Source organism: Carassius auratus, chromosome 19, assembly GCF_003368295.1.
Source record: "Carassius auratus strain Wakin chromosome 19, ASM336829v1, whole genome shotgun sequence".
Classification (NCBI taxonomy): Eukaryota; Metazoa; Chordata; class Actinopteri; order Cypriniformes; family Cyprinidae; genus Carassius; species Carassius auratus.
Window position 1 is genome coordinate 23312711 of NC_039261.1, and position 25344 is coordinate 23338054.

At 35.8% G+C, this 25344-nt stretch overlaps 1 protein-coding gene across 1 annotated transcript; it reads left to right on the top strand.

Annotated features, from left to right (window-relative positions):
* The first annotated feature begins 1399 nt into the window (after window positions 1-1399).
* LOC113119873 (glycogen synthase kinase-3 beta-like) lies at window positions 1400-16903 on the top strand. Its single transcript, XM_026289586.1, has 10 exons — window positions 1400-1723; window positions 2798-2985; window positions 5309-5392; window positions 5868-5978; window positions 6748-6878; window positions 7711-7915; window positions 9240-9335; window positions 11332-11518; window positions 12907-12984; window positions 14947-16903. Exons 1-10 carry the CDS (start codon window positions 1468-1470, stop codon window positions 14997-14999), a joined length of 1389 nt encoding a protein of 462 aa, XP_026145371.1. The 5' UTR covers window positions 1400-1467; the 3' UTR covers window positions 15000-16903.
* Window positions 16904-25344: the final 8441 nt, after the last annotated feature.

Below are 25344 nucleotides of genomic sequence, written 5' to 3' on the forward strand. Positions count from 1 at the left end.
AGCATATGCCTGAAAACTGGTGGCTACTGACGTGTGTGAGGAGAAACAGGCATATATAACCATTCTTCTCGATTCTGAACCTGATTGATCTGCCCTTTCTTTCCCTTCCCGCAGTGACAGACAAATGCTTGCACACACACACACATACCTGCACATGTATGCGTGTACACCTTATGATTGTGTATCCAATAAACTGTCTTTACTTTGGAGAAGGAGTTTTAGAATGAGAAAGGTGAGTGTAAACTCATCAACAGGCATGTTGACCATGTGCAATATTTCTAAACAAGAGATTATTGAAAAAATTAAAGACCTAACACAACACTTGTTTTTTGTGTAGTTCTTATCGCATGTATAATAAAGGTATGCGATGGATGGATGGATAGACACATTATTTTATTTGTTTCTTATATGAATTTTATTTGAATTAATGTACAATTATTTAATTATAATAGTTATTATTAGTATTATTATTATACGCAAATAACTTATTGTGCATGATAAATCAGAGGGATATTAAAAAAAGCATATGGATGCAGTGTTATTTTAATAATCTATTATAATATATTCTTCTTTATCAGTTCTTTTTTTTGTTATTTTATGTTTCTGTTATGTAAATCTGTTATCAGACTGATATTCATTGACTGATATATTCCAATAATTTAAATTATTTTGTCACAGATGCCCAAACATTTAAATTAAGCTTTGTCCTTGGATCTTCTAGCTTATTTATATATTGTCGTAAATTATTATCTGCTAATATTGCTTGTAAAGGAGTATTCTTTGTTGTACAACTTTCCATATCCTTCCAAGTAGCATTATAATATGGATCACACCAATTCACCACTGTCCTAATTTGCGTTGCATTATAGTAATCTTTTAATGAGGGAAGAGCCCACCCTCCTTTATCTTTTGGGAGCTGCAATGTTTTAAAGTGTACTCTGGGCTTTTTTCCTTGCCATATAAAACGTTAAAGCATTTTATCCCATTCTATTAATTGTTTTCCGGTTATTTCTACAGGTAGACCTTGGAATAAGTAAAGAAATTTTGGTAATACTTTAATTTTAATTGCTTCAATCCTTGAGCTAAAACTAAAAAAGGGGATTAGATTCATCTTTATCAGTTCTAACTTTTTATTTGCAATAAGGAACAGCTTTTTTTCTTTTAATATCTATCTATCTATCTATCTATCTATCTATCTATCTATCTATCTATCTATCTTTAAAGTATTATTTTGTTATTATTATTATTATTAACAACGTACAAAAATTACTACAGTAACTGTGCATGACAAAGTTAGAGGCAGTGACTCAGGTGTGTGACACCTGCTCCTGGAGTTGTTTAGAGTCCGGATCAATATAGCTCGAACTACATTTCCCATGAGGCTGCGCGTATTCTCAGCGCGTGAGAGAGTGAGTGAACGCTGAGGGTCGCGGAAAAAAGGTTTGTCATATTTTCGTTTTTAACCCAATGTTTCACCCCGCACCAGACAAAGTAGACGAGGGAACCGCTTATCGTCGCTCCACAGCCTCGGCACACTTTCAGACAGATATGAGCGGCAGCGGGCGGCCCAGGACGACCTCGTTTGCTGAGCCTCAGGGGGCGTCCGGAGCCGCTGCAGCATCCGCTGGAGCCGCCGCTGTCGTGGGGAGCAACGCAGGAAAGCCCGGGGTCTCGCAGGCCTTGGCGGACAGTTCCTCTGCTTGCGCAAATTTAAAACTGTCTAGTAAGTATAAAAGCGAAGTTATCTCATTTACGAGTGGACATATCGTATGGACACACTGTGTATATATCTGAACAGCACACCCATATTTTCCTGATATTGACAGTTATGTCATCTTCACGAAACTAGCCTAAGCTAATCAAAGAAAATTATTTATTTAAATTATAAACCGAGAAACACTGACCAACTGTGCGGCGTAGAGGCACATTAGGGACATAAAAAAAAAAAATCCAGTGGCGTTACCGTGGTACAGTGATGATAATACCATGGTACTTTTATATAACATGGTACTGATTTCCATATGAATGTGCATTTATGTTTAAATGGAACATATAATAATACAATGGAGCTACCAGAGGAAACTGTAGTACAATGGTCCCATATCCCAAAATAACCCAACTTTTCCATGATAAGATGTGAGAAAACATGGCAGTACCCTAGTCAGTGCAATAATGGATAATGGATAATGCTAAGTAGGCAGCACACTAGGATTTAAGACTCTATCATACACTCATAACAAGAACAGCTGGTTGACCAGCGTGTTTCTCCATGGTGCTGTTATTAAAGTGATTGTTTAACTGCTTTACTGGGCACCTTACTAGATTGTAGGGCATGATGTAGGGTGGTAACTACCCTTCCTGACACACCCTCTCATAATGTCCTTTGTGAAGGTCAGGCCCATATTTAGTGATATATGTGCCATGTTTCATTTAGACTTGCACACTGTTTTTACTAAGTACACTTGCATTAGGCTTTTTATTTTTAAGTTGATGTCCAATATGCATATCATTCTACAGCTTTTATACCACATTTGCAGTGGCAGTGATGCTTACAGGAAATGACCTTTTTTAAATCATAATATGTGAATATATTTCCTTAACAGTGTGTTTTGAATCAGTATACCCTGAATATGAAAAATCAGTAGGAGTATATTTATTTTAGAGAAAAGCATTGCTGAATGAATGTACTTGCTGCAAGAACATCATCCCTGACCAACATTTTCTGGTGCATAATTGTCTGTTTACACCCACGGAACAATCTGATCTAATCAGATCTAATGTCTCAAATGTGTTGTAGGAGACAGTGGGAAGGTGACCACAGTGGTTGCCACCCCAGGCCAGGGCCCGGATCGCCCGCAGGAGGTGTCCTACACTGATATCAAGGTAATCGGTAATGGCTCGTTTGGCGTGGTGTATCAGGCACGCCTCATTGACAGTCAGGAGTGGGTGGCCATCAAGAAGGTACTTCAGGACAAGCGCTTTAAGGTATGACACAGTCAAGCATATGAATACTTGCTGGCTCTTTCTGTTCAATAACACACATTTTTTAAGAGTAATTCCTGTGTACTAGTTCTCAACTGCATAATCTGGTACTAAATTACACATGAACTGTAATAGAGTTTGTCTCATAGTCTTTGACGTCAGCAACAACAAGAACACTGAAAATCCTAAGTTAGAAAAACAAAAATTATTTTAACAAACTACTAAATAAATAAGTAGAACTTCAGTCTATTTTTTTCTCTATTATACAAGCATGTTAATTGTAATTAAATTGAATTATTGACTAGCTCACAAACTCTATTTTATTGCGTAACATGGAATAGTAAATTTTTAATAGTTAACAGAACATATAAAAAATGTTATTTAGTAGTTAAAAATAAAGCAGAAAGAAATATAATAATAGATGGAAAACAAAAACTTTAACAAAAAAAAAAAAAAAAAAAAAAATAAAATTAATATGAAAAATAAAAGCAAATTCAAAATGTTAATAAATACTGTAATAATATATAAATAATATTAACCTAACACTGATTGTGACCCACCAGTTAGATTTGTTTAGATTAGATTAGTAAAGATTACTAAAAGAGCAATGTATTATGTAAATTCCAAGTGTTCTAAATTCTTTGTTACCTGTCAGTCAACAGATGCTTTTTATTCAGAGTGACTGGCCTTAAGGCCCGTTCACACCAAGCATGATAACTAAAAAGATAACGATAAAGATATAGTTCTAAATATCGTTCTCAATATTAAAGAATAGCAGAGTCCACACTACAACTATAACGATAAAGGCATAGAGAAACGGTATCGTTGGAATCATTTTCAGAACGATTTTTTTCCAGCTGATGAACGATACAAACATCGACATCCAATCAGAATCCACCCTGCTGTAACGAGCTCGAGGATTTAAAGCGGCAGACGCATGTGCGCTCAGAATACACAGACGATATTGTTCTCTGGTGTGGACGCTAATATCGTTATCTTTATAGTTATCTTTATAGTTATCGTTCTTGGTGTGAACGGGGCTTTACAGTAATTGGGATCAGTCTTGGGTTAAGAGACCTTCTCAGTCTCAGTATTCTGTATTGAATATTAGGGGTGGTGGAAAAAATCGATTATTGATTAATCGCGAGTATGTTATGGACGAGTATGAATCGATTATTAAATTTTCAAAAATCGATTTTTTTTTTTTTCATTATTTTATTTTGTAAACATTTTTATACCGGGAGTTGAACGTCAAGAACGCGCCCAGTTCCAGTTAGCAAGCAGCCAGAGCAGGTGAGTAAAATGGAAAAATCAGGAGCGAGCAACCAACCGTGTTGGAACTTCTATTCGTGGACACTGATTCTGAAGGGAAATATCTGTATTCAGAAGATGACGGCGATACTGAAAGTGAAAGTATTGCCCTACACCAAGCACAAACGGTGAATCCTTTGCCCAATGTAAATGGTCCTTTGCCAAATGTCAGAGGTGTGAACAATGTTTGCAGGGGTCGGAATGTTCATTGCGAAATTAGCAGGCGTGTTATTGTTGCGGGGACGAGGCGGGAGATTTTTTCCGCGCTAGACATGTATAGCCTATTTGTCTTCTGACCGCATTTCTCCGCAATCGCGGGGACGGTATTGTAGTGGAGACTTTGTCTAATGCCTCTGGGTATGTTAGACGAGGTCGAAGTATTCATAGGACAGTTAGGAGGCAAGGTGGAGAGTAGCAATGACACTGACAGTAGTCCGAGCTGTGCACACTCGGCGCGTGCGCGAGGCAGATCTGGCCGCGCTGCATAGCAGAAGCAGAGGCGATGTGACACGGGGCATAGATTTTGAACTAAAAAGGTCTTGTCTACTTGTGTTTGTGTGTCATATGAATAATATATATGTGCCCCATACATGGAATCAGAGTGCCTGCTGCATGTAGTAAACTGAAAATCCCAACCGCTACATGCATTCGGTTTGTTTCTACCATTTATTAGTAATGATTTACACAGTTTGTTTACTACTTACTGTTGTGAAATGGAAAATCAATAATCGCTAATCGAGAATCGTTAATAATCGAAAATCGACTGTAATCGAATCGGGACTTCAATAATCGTAATCGAATCGAATCGGGAAATCAGACAGATTAACCACCCCTATTGAATATCTCACGAGTATGTTATTTGACCGACACCATCCTCTATTTCAGCGTTACACCTTACACTACCAAACCCTACACTGTGTCCTTGAACGAGGCTCTTAAACCCAGGCTGCTGTAGGGGAATTGACTGTGTGTAAATACTGTGACTGCTAACAGTCTTTCTTCTGTGTTCATGAAGAACCGAGAACTTCAGATCATGAGAAAACTGGACCACTGCAATATAGTGAAGCTGCGCTATTTCTTCTATTGCAGTGGAGAGAAGGTAAAAGAACTGGGTCTATATTTACACCACTGTTGAAAAGTTTGGGGCCAGTAATGTTTAAAAAAAAATATATATATTATTAATATTTTCAGCATGAATGCGTAATGCATTAAAATGATTTACAGTGACAGTAAAGGCATTAATGATTTTAAAGAAAGATTCCTGGTTGCCACAAAAAATATGAACCAGGTCATCTGTTTTCAAAATTAGTAATAATAAGAAATGTTTCTTGAGCATATTAGAATGATTTCTGAAGGTGATACTGAATACTGGTGCAATGATGCTAAAAATTCAGTATTGCATTACACGGGAAGAAATTAAATTTTGAAATGTATTCAAATACAGTTGCTTTAACTGCAATGATTATATTTTGTGATTAAGCAAAATTAGGTAGTTTTATATGTTGTTCATGGTTAGCATCATCTGGTTATTGTTTGTCACAATTTTCAGAGATTAATGTGTCTTTATTCCACAGAAGGACGAGGTGTACCTCAATCTGGTGCTGGACTATGTGCCCGAGACGGTCTACAGGGTGGCACGGCACTTCAGCAAAGCTAAAACCATTATTCCCATCTGTTATGTGAAGGTGAAGTTGACTGAACAAACACTTCAATTCTTGAAATTTTAACAAAATTTTTAATCAAAATCTACCATTTTATTCTCTAGAAATGTATTCGGTGTAATTGTGCACAGTTCATCAGTTCATGCTGTTGATATGAAGCTATATTTGTACTTCCATGACTAACAAACACAAGCAGCTTTCAGTTAGGCTAATGTTACTACAGTTAGAATGAATCCCATCATGATTAATGCCTTTAACTGTTTGTCTACTGTTTGTCACTGACACACAGCCTCTCAAGGCTTATTGCTTTAATAACTTTTCATGCTTCTAAAACAACTCTTATTTTTGCTGACATAACCAAAGCCATAAGGACAGGAAATAAATTAGATAATAATATTACTGCCTATGTTTCCCAATCCAGTCCAGTCCCAAGGCCCGCCGTACATTATTTCCTGCATTTCACATTTGAAATGAGTCACATTGTAAGAATTTGTTTATTTATTTATATTTTTTTTAATGTATATTTTACTGCTCTTGCCAGAATGTGTGTGGGCCGAAATGTACAATTTGCATTAGTATAAATTTTTTTGTTAATGCTTTGGAAAGGATATAAAATAAATAATAATAATGAATAAGAAAACAAAAAAACAATAGCTAAATAATAAAAAAAACATTACTGAATCATGTTAATATAAATGAATAATAATTTAGTAATACAAAAATGCAGGCTGATTGAGACATTGCCTTTTTCTTGAATATAAAGATGCTTACTTGTCGTCTTGTTTTCTCTTAGGTGTATATGTATCAGCTTTTCCGCAGTTTGGCCTACATCCATTCCCAGGGTGTGTGTCACAGAGACATCAAGCCACAGAACCTTCTGGTGGATCCAGAAACAGCTGTTCTCAAGCTCTGTGACTTTGGCAGGTCAGCGATGTGTGTGTGAGAGAGAGCGTGATGGCTTCTGATGGCTTCTCAAATGTGTCCTTCTGCCCGCCAGTGAACATTATGTTCAGTTTTAATGGCTGTTACACTATAATAGTCATTTTATTTTGAGAGTGCAAGTGTGGGTCTTAGTTGGTGTCTAGATTTGATGTGTATTGGGCGATGCATTAACTCGCCCTGCCTCTGGTCTTTGTAAGTTATATTTGTTTTTGATAGTGCGATGTTAAATATGTTCTTGTCCACGGTTCATTGACAAAAGCAATATGCATTCAGATATTGATGGGGCCGGTCAGATTGTCTCTCTGATGTGATCTTTCGTCCTTCAGGCCAAACTCTGGCTGCTTTTTCTCATGGATATCAAAGCTGATTTTAAGAGAACCTTTTGAACCCTTGGTTGATAGGCAGATGGGTTGACCACAGTAATCCAGACCACATTTGTTTAATTCCTCGCAATTTTCAAGTATTTAATTTGTGATTGTGTAAGGCACTTGAAGGCATTCAAGCCATTAGGTTTTCTTTTGAGAGAACACGAACGCTGCTTTTTATGTCTGTAAAAAAGTGGACAATTTGGCAACTCAAGGGCTTGAAAATGGTTATTTGGCTGAGTGGAGAGATGCACATCAGACTGGAATAATCGCTTTGTTTGAAAGCAAAACAGCTGTATCGAATTGAGGAGCTATTTTTGCTCTCTTTTGTATTAGGATTGAGGGAGATTTTATGGTATTTTGTTGAGGAGCTATAAATAAAAAAAAAAAAATGTTGTACCGACTGTCTGATTAAAGTTTTTCTCAAAATTCAAATCTATCTCTCTCAGTGCAAAGCAGCTGGTGAGGGGTGAGCCCAACGTCTCTTATATCTGCTCACGATACTATCGCGCCCCTGAGCTCATCTTTGGTGCGACAGACTACACCTCTAACATTGACATCTGGTCAGCTGGATGTGTGCTGGCCGAACTGCTGCTGGGACAGCCCATCTTCCCTGGAGACAGTGGTGTGGACCAGCTAGTGGAGATCATAAAGGTAAACCTAACCCTTTTGAGATGTACTTTAAGATTCAGTTCAGTACTCTTAGGCAAGTGTTTCTTGTGGAGCAAATCAGCATATTAGAATTTTCAGCTGGAAAAATTACATTTTAAATATATATTATGTTATTATTAGGGTTAGGTTGTAAAACTATTATTATTTTAAAGGGGTCATATGATGCAATTTCAATTTTTCCTTTCTCTTTGGAGTGTTACAAGCTCTTGGTGAATACAGAAGATCTGTAAAGTTGCAAAAATCCAAAGAGAGATATTCTTTATAAAAGTTAAGAGTCAACTACACCTACCTAAAACAGTTCATTCTTACACACCCCGACATGTCTAGGTCACGATGTGGGAAGATTTACATGACACTGCCCAAATGTTCACGCAAAGAAAGAAGGCGTAACTTTTATTCTGTCTGTTGCCGCTGCCGTCATGCAGTGGAGACGCTGTTTCGTTGTGAAAGCAAAACTACTTTTTTGGTCTTTTGATAGAAGACACAACTAGAAATCAGTGATTAAGTTGTATTTACAGTACAACACTGTTCTGGAACAGTTCAACCCAAATATACAGAAGTGTGCAGCTCACTTTGTGGAGGACAAGGACTGTCTCCTGGAAAAGTAGCCTACAATGCCGGTGTCTGTTTCTGTTTCTGACAGTCTGGCGTTTCTGATTCACAGTCCGTAAGTACGTTTATATTCAAATGTAAGTTTGAGCAGTGTAGAGTAGTGTTTGTTGTTTCTCCGATCATAAATGCAGACATGGTTTAATGTTTACGCAGCGCAATACACAACACGTAAAAACACAGTATAAGTCATTATAATCAGTAATTATGTCCCCACTGGATGCAACCAATGCCTCGTTTGTAATGGGTTTTGTTGTTCTTGTCTCATCCAGCCGGGACACACTGCATCACTGTATGGTGAGGGGTGTAACATTTCTATCACGTGCTTGAGGTATTCTGCCAATCACAATGCACTGGATAGTTGGCCAATCACAGCACACCTCGCTTTTTCAGAACAATGACCTTTGTAAAGATCGACGGATTTCAGAAAGGCGGGGCATAGAGGAGAGACAATAATTTTATCTTAAACCACATAAAACACATTGCATTACACCAAATACAAAAAAATAATGATCTTTTTAGCAACATCCTATGACCCCTTTAAATTATAATAATATTTCACAGTATTGCTCTTTTAATTTTTCTGCAGCCTTGGTGAGCATCAGAGACTTTCAAAATCCATGAATGCTAGTGTTTTTTTTTTGTTTTTTTACTTTCACCCAGCATTCTTTACGGATGTTTCTGTCTGTCCGCTCAGATTCTTGGAACACCCACAAGAGAACAGATCCGTGAAATGAACCCGAACTACACGGAGTTCAAATTCCCACAGATCAAAGCACATCCATGGACCAAGGTAAAATCTCTCACAAATATCTGACTCTCATCTACAGCCAAAGCCATGAGCTATCGGTTAACAGTGTTACAAAACTGGCTTCTAAATATTCTCAAGTTACAACTTCTGCGAGTTTACTGCTTGTTCTGTCCAAGAGATGGGAAGAAACCATCTGACCGACATGTAATGAAACGATTTGAATAACTTACATAGGTTTTAGACTAGTTTACCAAATTCAGCAGTTACAATTACCTTTCATTTATCGTTTAATTCTCTACAGAGCCCCAGACAACAACAAAAAAAATCAATTAAGGAGCAATTGGCTCCTATAAGAAACAACTGACTAATGAGCTTCTAGATGCCACAAGGTTATTCTGAGGTCAGTGTAATGTTACATGGCATTGTTTACCTAAACTTTACACACTTTCCACAGTTTGAAACACTCAGTGAGTGCTTACACAAGACATTTCAATAAGTTCTACTGTATCTTATAAAATAGCTTACTTTTTGATGTTCATACATGTTAATTTCAGACTATAATAAAGAGAAGAAAAAGAGAAAGATATAACGGGTTCACGTTCCGCTTGAGCCGAGGCGCTAAAGCAATTGCTCATCACACATTAATGAGCACCAAAACTGTATTTATTTGTTGAATTTCGTTATAAATTGCTGATGATTTGTTTGATAAAGGGTAACATAGCACAAAGCTTATTGTGATTAATGGACAGGAAGTGTGCTACAAATAATATGAAGTTAATTAACAGAACACAGCATAGAGGCAAAAGATTGTGATAAGAATAAGCCATATTAGTAATGATTATAAATGAGAATTGTTAATGATGTTGTTAACTTTTATTTCACACGTCTTTGTCATCTTCAATCTCTCTCATGCAACACAACTGGAGATGAGGACTGTTTGAATACCTTTTTTCCACTAAAACTTTGATGCACATCATTTTATTTTATTTATTTAACCTTTATTTAACCAGGAGAATCCCACTGATATTAAAACCCTCTTTTGCAGGGGTGACCTGGCTTAGTTTCAAGTCTTTTTGCAACTTATTTCATGCCGAGGGTGCAGAATACAGAAATGACTTCTTTCTCAATTCTGAGTCTTTGGCACAGAGAGCATAAAAAAGCCCTGAGAATGCAAAAAGTGTCACCCATTGATTTTCTGTATGATATAGACACATAGGTAGCTTGGCAGCAGACAAAGAATTGCCTTCTATATAAAAGTGTACCAATGACATCGCCTTCAGGTGGCTAGAGGAGGCCATCCAACCCCAGAGTATAGCTCACAGTGGTGAGTCAGTGCTTTGCAATTTGTAATAAACCTCAACGAAGCATGGTAAGCTGTGTCAAGCAGATGAAAATTCTGTGCAGAAGTATGCATATATAAAATATTACCATAATCCAAAACAGATAAAAAAAGTGGCTTTTTTACATTAAAAGAAAAACTTATTTCAAAAATAAAAACCAAGTTTTAGCCTCAGCTTTTTCACCAGGTACAGCACATGTGATCTGAAAGTCAGGGAGTCATCTGTAGAAAAGAAAAAAAAACTGTCATCTCAATAGTAAAGTGACCACTATCCTCAATATTCACTTTAAGACCCTGTTTCAACAAAACCCAACTACAGACAACTTCACAAAGCCAACATCTGTGAAGGAGCTGCAATTGCTCTAAATGTAATCACAGACACCAGTGCTGTGATTCATTGGTGAATTCACACAGTGCATTTAACCTGGACACTGTTCAGAAGTTGTAGAAATCAATTCTAACAAGGTTAGATGTTGTATTAAAGGTAAAGAAACAGGTGTTCACATTATTTTGTCCTATTCTTTTGTGTGTGTATAAATAATTAGATACTCGCTGAAAAAATAAATATAATAAATAATGTGTATATATATTTGTTTATTAATTTTTTCAGCGAGTATCTAATTCCAGTCAGCTGTCTGTTAAGTCTAGCATGGCTTCCTCTTGATTGACGTTTCTCTTTCTTATGTCATTCCTCCACAGGTGTTTAAACCCAGAACTCCGCCTGAGGCGATCGCCCTGTGCTCTCGGCTGTTAGAGTACACACCAGTCACACGACTGACTCCGCTCCAGGCTTGTGCTCATGCCTTCTTTGACGAGCTGCGCCAGCCTGGCACCCGTCTGCCCAGCGGTCGAGAGCTGCCTCCGCTTTTCAACTTCACCAGCACAGGTGACTCAAACTCACTTTAGCCTGTGTAGAAAACACAGAACTCTCATTAAAACAAATAAAAACACTCCATGCTGTAGGGCAGGCTATGCCTAATGGAAAATAACAAATAACTTGCATAAAGTTTAAATAGGTACAAAACTGGAATTAGGCTAGGTAAACATGTATAATATATAGCATAACCAAATAAATAAGAAACGTAGAATGTTTATTAGCAAAATGAGTAAGAAAGCTTGAAGGCACGGCATACACCTTGATGTCAAATAAAATACATAAATGACACAAAGTTTAAATAAAGTAAAAATCAGCAAACAATGTGGAACCAAGTGAATAAGAAATGTTTTCCAAAATCTCCGTAGATACACGGCAAAAGTCAACAGGCTTTTCATAATCTAAAATATTGGCAAACAGGCGCTTTTGCATTTCGTTTGGAAACTAAATCATCCATCACCATCTTGTCTGTGTCTCCTCACTCTTCTTGTCAGTCATCTCGACTCACTGGAGAAATGAAAACTAATCTGTGATGCGACTTTCTTTCAGCACGCTGCATTGAGCAGCTGCGTTCAGTTTTTAATTGTAGTGTCTGTTCTTATACTGTACTATAATTATTTTTATTACTGTAAAAACATCTAAATGACGATGGGGGTCGGTGACACGGTGGGCAAGTGACGTGCACGGTGTTGTGGTTTAACACCGGTATCACCATGTCATCATTAATTACTCACCGTCATGTCTGTGTGCATGATTACATGTGTAATGTTCTTCAATGCAGCACAAGATGTTTATCACTGAATAGTGATTTAAATTTCAAATATCTTATGGTCGTTTATAATAATTTTTTGATACCTTTACATCCTTTTTTTTTGAAGCTTGAAAGCTTTAATCCCTATGGAAATGAATTGCACGGTCAGTACAAATCTCTTTTTGTGATCTGCATAAGAAATAAAATAATGCAAATTTGGAAAGACTTGAGTGTGCGTAAATGATGACAGATTTTTCATTTATGGATGAACCATTCCTTTAATTCTGAGGGTTAGAGAGAGGGCGGCAAATGGTCATGTAAAACTAAATTACAGCTACGTTTGATGCAAGAAACCTTGACTAATATAATTGGACTTCAGGGAAGAAAATGAAATGCATCAGAAGCGATTGAGGGGAGACTAGCAGCACTTGCTCAGCCCCTCCAAAATATCCTGTTGCTTTTCTTTCTTATTTAGATATTTTTTCTCTTTTGGTATAATAGTGATGCAGTGCTTGCACATGTTTTTTTACCATTCAACTCCGAGATGGTTTGTGTGAAACGTTTCTGTTCTTAAGAGCTTTCGATATAATTCTTCTTTGTTGGTTCCACTTCGAGGTCTGTCAACAGAGTGTGTTTCTCTTTATTTCAGAGCTGATGATTCAGCCGCAGCTCAATTCCTCTCTCATTCCACCTCATGCCCGCGCACAGACCGTAGCTTCCTCCAACGGTAATGTTCTTATCCTTCTCACTGATGCTCTGCGAGGGGATGGGGTTAAGACAACATGAAATCAAAACTCACCTTATTAACTTAATGTTAATAAAGCCTTCCTGTTTTGTATAGTGCACAATTAATCAGCGTATTTATTCCAATTTGAAAAATGCTGCTTCTCATTATCTTTCACGGACAATAACCAGCCCCTCCAGAAAAACACAGATTTTTTTGTGATTGTTGCAGGCAAAAAATCCTTGATTTTACGGCACGTTTTCTTAAAAAATGCGATGGAATATGCGGGATATTTTAGCAATTTTATGCGATGAAATTCTGTGAACTTGCAAAAACTGCGATTTGATGAAAAAGAGAGAAAAAGGTGATTCCCCCAACACCTTTTCTCACTAGGCTACTACCTTGATGTAAAGAGTAATTTCTTATTACTTCCCATGATAAGCGAGCATACTAAATCACAGAATATTTAAGTTGCAATCTCTTACTGCAACGTAAATTATTTTACAAACTACTAATATAATTACAACTGTAAGTTTTTGGTACTGTTCTGTAACAAAAAAGTGCAATCTTACAAGTGTAAAGTTGCATCAACTTCTGAATGAAACTACAACAGTGTTAGTAGCCTAGTGAGAAGGGGGTGTTGGGGAAATCACCTTTTTTTCTCTATTTCATCAAACCGCAGTTTTCGCAATTTAATTTGGCTCCACTGTCATGTAACAAATCGGGAAACTGCTTTGTGCGTTCTTTTGCGCTTATTTTTGTTGGCAAATAAGAATGATTTGTGTGCTTCAAGTTTCACCCTGGTTTCACCGCGGGGTTTGCAGATGATGTTCACGTCACGTAATTATGTCACTTCATAAGGTTCCCATGCCAATAGGGGGAACTTGTGTGAAGTAAACGCAACATTTTTCAACGTTCTGGTAATATATATGTGAGTTTTTTGCTACGAAAATACATATTTTGCTTTCTGAAATCGATAATTTATGTGGCAAAAGAGCAAAATATGCGGCCTTTGGCTGATTATGCATTAAATCAAGCGATTGCATAAACACGTTTTTCTGGAGGGACTGAATAACGTTCCCTGCTTCTGAAATTACTTTTCTGATGTAGTAACATCCTACTTTGGTATTAATTTAACTCCTGTTAATATACTATTCTTTTAAAGTAAAAAAAAAAAAAGTCTCTTTTGCTTTCCAAGGCTGCATTAATGTAACCCAAAATACATTAAAACTCTAATATGTGAATATATTATTACAATTTAAAATAACTGTTTTCTATTTTAATGTATTTTAAAATGTAATTTGTTTCTATGATGCGCAGCTGAATTTTCATCATCATTACTGCAGTCTTCTGTGTCACATGATCCTTCAGAAATCATTTTAATATGATTTGCTGCTCAAGGAATGTTTTATTGTTATAAATGTGTGGTGCCTAATATTTTTGTTGAACCGTTTTTTTTTTTTTTTCCGGATCCTCTGATGAAAAAGTTTAAAAGATCAGCATTTATTTGAAAAATGTCTTTACAGTCACTTTTGATCAATTTAATGAATCCATGCTAAAAAAAAGTATTATATATATAAGTGCTGTAAATCACAATTAAATTATATTAAATTATTAAATTATATATAAATACACACACATGCTTTTATATATTACATAAAAACTTGTGTATATATTAAATATATTTATATAAATATATAAATGCATATACATGTAAACAATTTTCTAAATATATACTGAATGTGTATGCATTTATAAAGATAATAAATAAACACAGTACACATAAATATATTATGTAAACAAAAACCTTTATTTACTTCCTTACTGTTTATATTTATCTTACTGACCCAAATGTTTAAACACTAGTGTATATAACATTTTGTGTGTTTGCTTATAACATGTCTTGTGTTTGCTGATCACACTGACAAATATTTTATTGATTTTGTCCCCTTTATTCTCTTCCAGATGTCTCTGAAGGTTCTGTACAGCCTGGATCTACTCTGACCAACAGCAACTGAGGCTTCCTCTCAAAAAAATCAAGCTTACACACCACAGCATCTGAGCTATCCAAGCGCACATCTCTCCCTCTGACCACACACACTCAGTCTTACACACTCTTTACCTCATACATGGCCTTTCCTCCCTATAGCTACATTTCCCGCCTGATTCTGGTGTCACGCGTGGAAGAATAACCAGTTTCAGCACGGCGGTCTGGGAACCCGATGTTTGCTGACTGTTGAACAAACTTACAGTCTACAGAGAAACATCCTGGACAAACACATACACCCCAACATACTGCCATACACATGCAAACAAACAACAACAACAAAAAGTTATACTGCTAATATTTGCTTCAGATAATAGAGGTAGTCGATCTCGAGAGCGCTGCGTACGCTCCTAGTAAAGCTCACGCGCAACTATAATACAACTCCATGTGTGTTTTGGAGGTCAAATATGATTGGTTCAGTGGCTAGGGGCGGGTCCTCTGTCTTAATTTGTATCTTAATTTATTTCAATCAGAGTGATCGATGGATGTTTGCCCTTGATTTGTTTAGGAGTAACACTCTTGTCCCTCTCAATAAACCCTATAGGGTGTAAAATAGATTTAGCAGGGAGCAAGCAGTCACGGTAAATGATGTGTCTTGTTGTAAATGTAAAGGAGAAGATGTGAGACTAAATGTGGTGGTTTTATACAGTTATTTTATTGTATTTAAAAAAGAAATGAGAATAATACCTTGCTTTTACCTTCTAGCAAATATATTTATTATTTTAAAATGGTGAATGGAATGGGCTTTTGGGCCAGCATCTGCAGTCGTTTCTCTGTGGAGCAAATGAAAAGCTAGTTGAGAAAAGGTTTAACGCTGTCGTTGACCATTAAGAAGGGAGAGAAAGAGATATGCAAGACTTTATTGTTGTACTGAACTGAAGTGACTTTATATTCCTGGGCATTTAATTATCATTAACTGTTAATAATCCTCTGGGTCTAGGCTTAATTTATGCTTGTGAGATTACCAAGTCTTTATATGTGTTTAGATGACGTCAGGTTTCATAATTCAGTGTTTCATTCAGTACGTCTTCAATCTTTCTGTGGTGCTCATGCTACTCTCAAGTTTTTTTTTATGTTGTTGAGTTTAAGCCCTGTTTAAGATGTAAATACAGACACTGTACGGATGTCTTTCTCTCCCTTCATCTCTCTTGGGCTGTCTTCTCTAAGCTCTGAAGAGCTTGACGTCCGTTTTGTTTGTCATTTACAGTATTTATTGTTTTGCACTGTAATGTTGGGGCAGAAAGTTTCACTTTTTTCTTTTATTTTTTTTGTGAAATAGTAAGCCTTGTCAGCGTACTGTATGTCAGTTCATAAGCTCATCTCTCAATCTGTGATAAAAGGGATTCATTTTTTGAGCGTGCGTGTCCAGAAGGGTCATGCTTTGTTCTTTACTTGGAAATTTGAGAAGGTTTTTGCTAAAGGTGCACTGGAAGCCATGCTCATACGGTCAGTTTTTCATGAAAGGGACGGTCTCTGAAGTGAATCGGCTGCTTCGTGGAGGTTTTGCCAGTCTGTGAATCCACACAGCATCATGTATGTGTACTCTTAGAATTTTTTATTTATATATATGTATGTATATGTATTTAAGAGTGTATTTGGCTTTGAAGTTTATTTTCCTCTCCTTGAAGGCTTGTTAAATGAATTGAGACCAGTCTGGAAGTCTCTTCCCCTTCATTGCTCCTATAATCCTTCCCTCCCTCCGTTCCTGCCTTAAGCCTGCCGTACAAACGTTCGTCTGTTATTACCTTTTTTTGTTAATTGTAAATTTCTGCCTCAGCGTTCTGGCCCAGGGGAATCGTGTCCTGAGAAAAAGAGAGAGACGAATGGAGAGAGCTTGTCAGAATAAACTGAATTCATTTAATAAAATGATGAAACTGAGTTTTCAGAGGCAGTGCTGGTGTGTGTGTGTGTGTGTGGTGCTGCAAGTGAATTTTAACGTCTTACCTGCTCAATTTACATCTATTTGAAAACATTTATGGTGCAGCCAAAAGTGAGACCACACTCAAAATTTGTGATGGAAAATCTGTTTTTAGAAAAAATTTGTATGTTTTCACTCAATTATAGAATTTGATATATTATATTATATTAATATATTATAATATTATATATTATAATTTACAACTAGTATTTTGTAATAAAAACGAATTGTATTCAAATAGAAAGCATTTTTACTAGTGGTCTTGAACCAATAAATTTAAATAATATATTAATTGTTGAAAACAAATTGTATTAATATAAAATCAATGGAAAATATTAGTATTCTTGAATGTTTGAACCCTGCTTAATGTATATACTTGTATATTATGTATACTAATGTATATGTTTGTGAAATATGCATTTGGTACAATATTTTTAATTGGCTTTTCATTTTATCAAGGCTGTTTGTCATTTAGCAGATGCTTTCTTGTTCAAAGCAACCTCTACTACAGGACGGGCAGTCTGAAAGTGACCTGGAGCTAAGGGACAGTCTCAAGGGAGTTAAAAAACAGTGAGTACAGAGTTATAACAATATTATTTTGTCACGTTCGGTTCTTCATGTGCGTTTTTTTTCCGACTTGTTGTGTAATGTTACAGCAGGTGAGGCTAATACATCTGAGAAAGTTACACTTTCTAAAGCTCTAGTGACCCTGCAGCACAAAAGCAGTCTTAAGTCTCTGGGGTATATTTGTAGCAATAGGCAAAAACACACTGTATGGGTCAAAATGATTGATTTTCATTTCATGACAAAAATCATTAAGATATTAAGTAAAGATCATATTCCATGGAGATATTTTGTAAATTTCCTACTGTAAATATATTAAAAACGTAATATTTGATTACTAATATGCATTGCTAAGGACGTCATTTGGAGTATTTTGTGTTATATGCGACCAAAAGCAATATTGTTTAGTCATTCAGCAAAGCACAATATTGACAAAACAAGGCCATCTGCTGTTTCTAATACAAAGACTTTAAAAATAGCTGTTTTGGATGTTATTCCACCTTCAAGCCTAAAACATTTTCAAATCACATTGTTGTAAATGAGCAATAAAAACAAGCGTGCACCAGAGGGCATCATCGCACAGAAATACGCAATGGCGGGCAATAAACAAGCTTGCATTCAATTCTGTTTATGGAGATGGTTTTTGAGGAACTTGTGGAGCCCATCAAATCTTGGCCTCACCGCACGCATTAGCATGCGACGCAGATTGTGTTAATAATTTCAGCCACCTCTGGCCTTTCCAGATTATCACTGTCTGATGTGTGCGAGCCTTAAGAGATGGTTGCCAGGAAACAACCTGCACATTAATTGCAAATGTTTCCGATAATTCAGTGTAATCTGTTCAGAAAATCGACTCGCCAGTTAAATGAATGGTAAGCCATGGAAAGCGGCCCATGTTCACATGTGCATGGGTGTTTCTGTCCATGTCCATGGGTCAGCGCTCGGCTGACAGGTCATTACTGGTAATACTTTGAGACGAGCCGTCAAGCGTCTGATGCTCTCTTCCACTGTTAATGCAGTGTATTGTGAGTAAACATGTTGACATCCAGGGAATTGCACTATGCATTTTAGTGTGTATTCTCTGCTGTTTTTAAAAATATATTTATAAAAAAGCGCCTGGTGTGATTTGCACCAATGCTGTTTCTTTTTTTTATTTTAAATGCTGAGTTTGGTAGTATGTCAGAATCTTAATTACAGTGGGGCTACAGTCCTCCCACTGAGGTCAAATATCCTCCAACCAGTGGGGTAAGATGGGGCAAAATGAACCTCCTTCCAGAATGTTTATCTCTTGTTCAGATGAAACAATCTCAACAGAATGGCTGTGCTATTTTTAATTTTATTTCATCAACATTTGTAAGATTTAGTCAACCACAATAGTTGTGAGGTTAACTTATCTCATTGTGTGTCTTTGTAATGAGAATCTATGACTTTAGAGTCTATTTGTTCATGTTTTTAGATTTATTAGTGTTATTATAGTTTATTTATTTTTTATTTATTTTTTAAGTAGAAGGATAAAAGTAGACTCTTGGGATAAAATGGGCATCCCAGAAGTCACATGATGTAAATTTAATACCTATTATAATTAATTGGGTTATTATTCAGTGCTTCTATGAATTAGATGTACATTATCTTTGCTTTTTATTTAAACCTATAGGCTATTTGAGTGAATTTAATTTGCATTTGTGTTGTTATTATGCATATTTTGAATATCTTTAGTTAAAACATGAGCAATTCAATGAAAATTGGCCAATATGCATGTCTGTATACACATCATATCTTTAAGATGAATGTCTTTTACTGGGATTCTGCTTTCTCTTATTATTCAGTTATTCTATCATTTGAAATAGAATAGTTTATTTAGTATTTACACTGTGTTGGTTTGACATGTTTTAGAATATATTTTTATATATTTAGTTTAAAACCACTCTTTCGAATATAACATTTTAAAAAGTTTAAAATATCATGGGAGTTCATAAAATGAGTGCACGTATATTGAGACAAAAGACTTTTTATGCTTTTGCTTTTATTCAGGGGAATTGAATCATTTTTTAGTAATTAAAATAAATGGTATGGTAATAATTGCATACCTGTAGAGCAAATTATTGAATAAAATTGATCATATAGGATTTGAAAAGTGAGCTCACATTGACTGTTTCAACACAAGACCTCTCTTGCTTTCTACATCAGCATGATTTTTGACTTAAAAACACTTCTTCTTATATAAACAATGTTCTTTGTTTTTTTGGCCAAAAAAAAAAAAGTATATCATATTTAGCTTAAAGGGGAGCCTTTAGCTTTGGTGCATCTTATATTTAAATGAGACTATTTATATAGCTTAGAAACGTGTTTCCTTTTGGCACTGAATCACAGTTCAAGGCATGAATGCATGACTTTTCCTCCCACTTCAAATATTCTGAGCTGTGCAAAAGAAAAACTAGTCAGGTATCTAGATAAAATGGCTCTGATGGAATTAAATGTTGGCAAAAAGTTTTTTAATACCTCATCCTTTGTTCGGCATGTATGAAGAAATTCTGAATTTGTGCTCCTGCAGTTAAGCAGTAAATTTCGGCTTTGTTAAACCTGCTCAAGGTGCACGAGGAGTCATTTTGTGAAAGTGAAGGTGGAAAGTGTTTTGCGAGAGCATACATTCATAATGAAGCGGATCCTTTGTATTTGTTGTTCCGAGAAACAAGAAAATGTCTTTTGCAAGCCACGTGGGAGTGAGTCATTAATTAACTTTCAGCAGCCTAATGAAAGACCTCGAAAGAAAGAAACACACTAATGAGATTAACAACAGTGTAAATAAACCAACTTCAGTCACCAGTGCTACTTTCAAGTCAGTCCGGACTGTTATCATCAGACGTTTCCGTATTGTAAAATGTGAGCGAAAACAATTGCTTGTGAGGTTTATAAATGCACAGCTCTTTTGAGGTTTTGTTCATGTTAAAAGGTCACATTTATCATTATCAGTATGGCTCTTTTATAAATACTTCTATGGTTATAAAGCTATTAATAGACACAAGGAAAAGTGACACTTAAAGTAACGCAAACACAGAAGGCTTGAATGCATTGGTGAATCGTAGGAAAGGCTATAAAGCAGAGAAATGGACTGAAATGACATCTTTAAAGTGTTTCCTCGTAAGCAGCGACAGTAATTTCAGCTTTATTACCACACTTTTCACTCTTTTAATTATATTATGGAAATGACAGGACAGAAAAAAACCAATATAGTTTGTAATATTTTTTTTAAAATCTGCTCATTATACCTTGAAACCAAAGCAGATATTCAGATGAGCTCATCGATTTGCGGTTTAATTATACCCCCCCCCCCCTTTTTTTTTAGATTAAATGAAGATTTCTTTCTAATTTTATGGTAGAATGGTATAATATTATAAAAATAAAAATATGGTCTACAGCTTTTTCACAGAATAAGAATAAAATATGGGTTACATTTTTAAATTATATTTCAACTTTCAATTTGAACATTTACTAATGCATTCTTAAAATCAAAAACTTAAATAGCTAACACAAACTAATTTTTAATACGTAAAATTACCAAAGATTAAATACTGTAACAAACACATTGCTCATGTTAGTTAATGCATTAAATAGTGTTACCTATTGAGACCTAATTGTAAAGCGTTCCCAAATTATTTATATGTATCATAGTTAATGCACTTACCAAAATAACAAATGGTCAAATGTCAAATGTTTTGGTTTAAATTACAAAAGTGAGCTTTTATAATGCTTCACTTCCAATCTGCAAAAGTGGGGGTACACAAGGTCTGCAATTTTCTGTTGCTGTTTGTATGGGAATAAAACTCACCGCAAACATCTGGGGCATGTTTGCATTTTCTTCACTTCTGTCACTATCATAAAATAATGTGTTTAGAATCATTCATATTCGAGAAGTTCAAGTAATCTGGCCCAGAGGTCAGGCGACGTCTCTTGTGGCAGTTTGTCTGCTGATTAGTGGAAAATACTTAACCTCTTTACCTTACAAATGCTATAAAATGCACATGGGTTTGTGAGAAAGTGTGACATGTTTGAACAAAACAGGCACTGCTTTTGGAATCAGCGCCGCAAAATGAGTAAAACACTAGTATTAGACTTCATCGGACAAATATGTTGCATAGTGGTGTGATGTACAGGATAATAAGTAGTCTCTCCCAAATTGTAGTTGATTAAAAAAATGTAAAGGTGCTTGCATAGCATACCATGTTCAAATGATTCTGTACATCCTTTTAGGCTATCTGGCTTGAATTGTCCAAACGTACAAAATCAGCATACTTTCCCTCTTTGTAGATGTATGCAAATTGCTTTTTAATCTAACATTAGCAGTCCTTGTGTTGGTGTTTGAGAAGGCTGCTGTTTAAACCACAATACTAGTCCTTGATTCTTTACAATTTATTTTAGCTTTTGAATGTGTTAGCAGTCATAACCTCGGCTTTATTAGTGCTGATAAGTGTGGACCCTTGTCTCTTTCTAATAAAAATGCAATGCATGCTTGTATTTTTTTTAAGCCTGCACATTTTCATTCAGAGCGCCGTACTGATCGTGACCCCAGACTGCACCTCCACAATCTGTTCTTGATGAATTATTTTATTGTTTCTGATGTGGGACTCGCCCGTCAAGATTTCATTCTCAAACCACTGAACTCCACGCAGAGAATTGGAAATGCATTTGTCATAATTGTACGCATCAGAGAATATCTTTCAAACTGTTATTTGAAAAATAATAACATAAATATATATCCTGATGATAATAATGTTGTTGTTTATAACAGTACATTTAAATTTGAAAGCAAAGTACAGAATTTGAAAGCAAATCATAAGATATTCAAAACATTGCAGAGGATATATACAGTGCCCTCAATACGTATTGGAATAGTAATGACAAAAAAATGAAAAATGAACCCTAAAATACATGTCTGTAAAATCACCAACAACCTCCGGAAAGCTGGGGTGACGCTCCGTCAATCTACAGTCCGCAGGAGAATTTGACACAGAATTACAGAAGCTACACAGCAAGATGCAAATCTCTGATCGGCACCAAAAATAGAAAGGCAAGATTCTTCAAATGTGTGCATTTAAATGGCAGAGTTTTGGAACTGAGTTGATGGACCGATGAGACAAAAAAGGTTAATCTTTATGTAAGTGATTGGAAAGCAAAAGTGTGGAGAAAAAAGGGAACTGCAAATGATCCTAAGCATACTGCCTCATCTGTAAAGCTCGATGGAGCTGGTGTCATGGCATGTGCATGCATGGCTGTCTCTAGAACAGGACCTCTTCATTTTAATGATGACTTCATGTATGATGAATGAATTTGGAAGTGAACAAAATCATCCTTGCTACCAATATTGAAGAAAATGGTGCCAAACTCATTAGAAAGCACTTAATATTGGATCAAGACAATGACCCAAAACACCCTGCCAGTTCAGTCAAGGACTTTATCAGAGCAAAGAAATGTAAAGTCTTAGATTGCCCAAATCAGTCTTTAAATCTGATTTACATTAATTTCACCAGCTGAAGAGGAGACCAATGGCAGAAACTCCCCACAACAAGCAAAAGTTGCAATCGGCTGCATTAAAGGCTGGAGAAAAGCATTTCAAAGCATAAGACCAAGAGTCTGGTGATGTCTATGGGTTGCAGACTCACTGCTCTGATTGCAAGGAATCCGCAACTAAATATCAGCTTTTTACATCGGTCTTAAATTCAACTGTTCAAAAACTCATGCTCACATCAAATAGTGGGATGAACTCTAAAAGAGCTGTCCTTTTTATTTGGTAAAACATATGTGACAAAGACCTAATAATAAAATGTGACATTCTGTAGTTTTGTTGCATATTCATCTTTTAATCATATTTGCAAATGTATTGATTCCACAGCTGAGAAAGCAATTTTGTCTTTACTGTTCCAATAGTTATGGAGGGCACTGTATGTGTGTGTGTGTCTCTCTCTCTCTCTCTCTCTCTCTCTCTCTCTCTCTCTCTCTCTCTCTCTCTATATATATATATATATATATATATATATATATATATATATATATATATATATATATCCTCACAAACACACTGTATCCTGTTGAGTCAAATGATGCTTGCTGTGATGAATGTTTATCTTATAAGTGTTTTAACTGTGTAGCAGCAACAAACCTTTGGGGGTTATCAAGCATTACGACTTACAAAAATGTACCATGGTAACCATATTTTCTGCCAAAATACTTTAGTAACTGCATTTTTTTAGCCCTAAAACACCATACCTAAATTATTAAATGTAGTTTTATAAGGTCTTGTGGATGCTTATGGGGAAGTTAGTTATAAGATGTTCTGTTTGTTTACTGGCCAAAAGTAAGAAGATCCCTCCCTAACGTCTCTGTTATTCATGTCTGTAGATATTGCTGGATTCCCTCCTTCAGTATAAATATAAGGCTGGAAACTTTCTCTTTTATATTGCTTTAATGAGTTGCTTAAACATTACCGTAAGACGGTCTGTTATGCAACTACCCAGTAGAGTGACACTGAGAATGCATCATGCACTTGCATTATGTAATAAAATGCATTTGGACACATTTTGTCTGCAAACATTAAGTGTACTTGAGTTTGATTTGGACTAAAGGGTGTTCATTTTACTCTTAAAATAAAGATTCTTTATTGGCATCTCTGGCCCTCTTTACATTTGGGATTAAGATGCATTTTTGGCAATGCAGTCAAATTTGGACAATGTTAAATAGAGGTGTAAACGGTATGACGAAACATTTTAAGCTTGTCCAGAGGTAGTTGACAAATGCTTTCAAACAAATTGTTTTCATTTGGATGAATGCGCTCTAATGGCCACAAAAGACCATCTACTCACCAACCTGACTTTTGAGAAGTTGCACCATAAAAACCCATTCCAACTTCACTGTTGTGCTTAAAATAACTCCAGATATGATACCATTTCATCCTTCCTTTCCTGCATGCTTGTAAGCATTGTTATGGCCAATGCAATTTGTTCAATAATATTTGTTTGCTTTGTGTTTAATAGTATTTGGCTTTCTTATGAAAGTTGTAGATCTATGTAGATATATGAATGTAGAGTTTGACATAATTCTAGGGAAGTGTCTAAATGAAATACGAACACAAGTGGTCACACAAGACTCATTAAAATGCATGAAAGACCTCGCCTGACCACTTGATCATATCTCTGAATATACATCTTAATTCCAGGTGTAAACAGGGCCTAATATTACATAAAAAAATCTTTAAAGGGGTTGTTCACCCAAAAATGACTTAGTTTCTAACCCTGAGGATGTTTCAAACCTGTATGAGTTTGTTTCTTCTCTTCGCAGAAAATAATATATTTTGAAGAATGCTGGTAACCAGACATTTGATTGTAGCCAGTAACTTCCATAGTATGGTGAGAAAAAATCCTATGGAAGCCGATGGCTACCGTCAGTTGTTTGGAACATCTTGCAGGTGAGTAAATGATTTCAGATCCCCTAAAACCTTTCCATTGCACAAAAGCTTCTTTATAGTGCAAATAGATACTTAAATTTATTAAAATGTTCTTCACGCTAAGAAAAAGTTGTTCTTTAAAGAACTGTTCACTGAAAGGTTGTTTGGGAACCCAGAATAGTTCTTCTATGACATCACTGTGGGAAACACAAACTTTTTGGAACCTTTATTTTTAATAGTGTAGGGGAAAATTCTAATCACTAACATGAGCAATATTAGTACTAATGTTTGTCATCGCAATAATAAAGTATGCCAAGAAATCTTACCATATTATGGGATCTCAGTCAAAGGAAGAGTTCGGCTTTCTTCAGAACCTTTATTCAAACTGATTTATTAAAA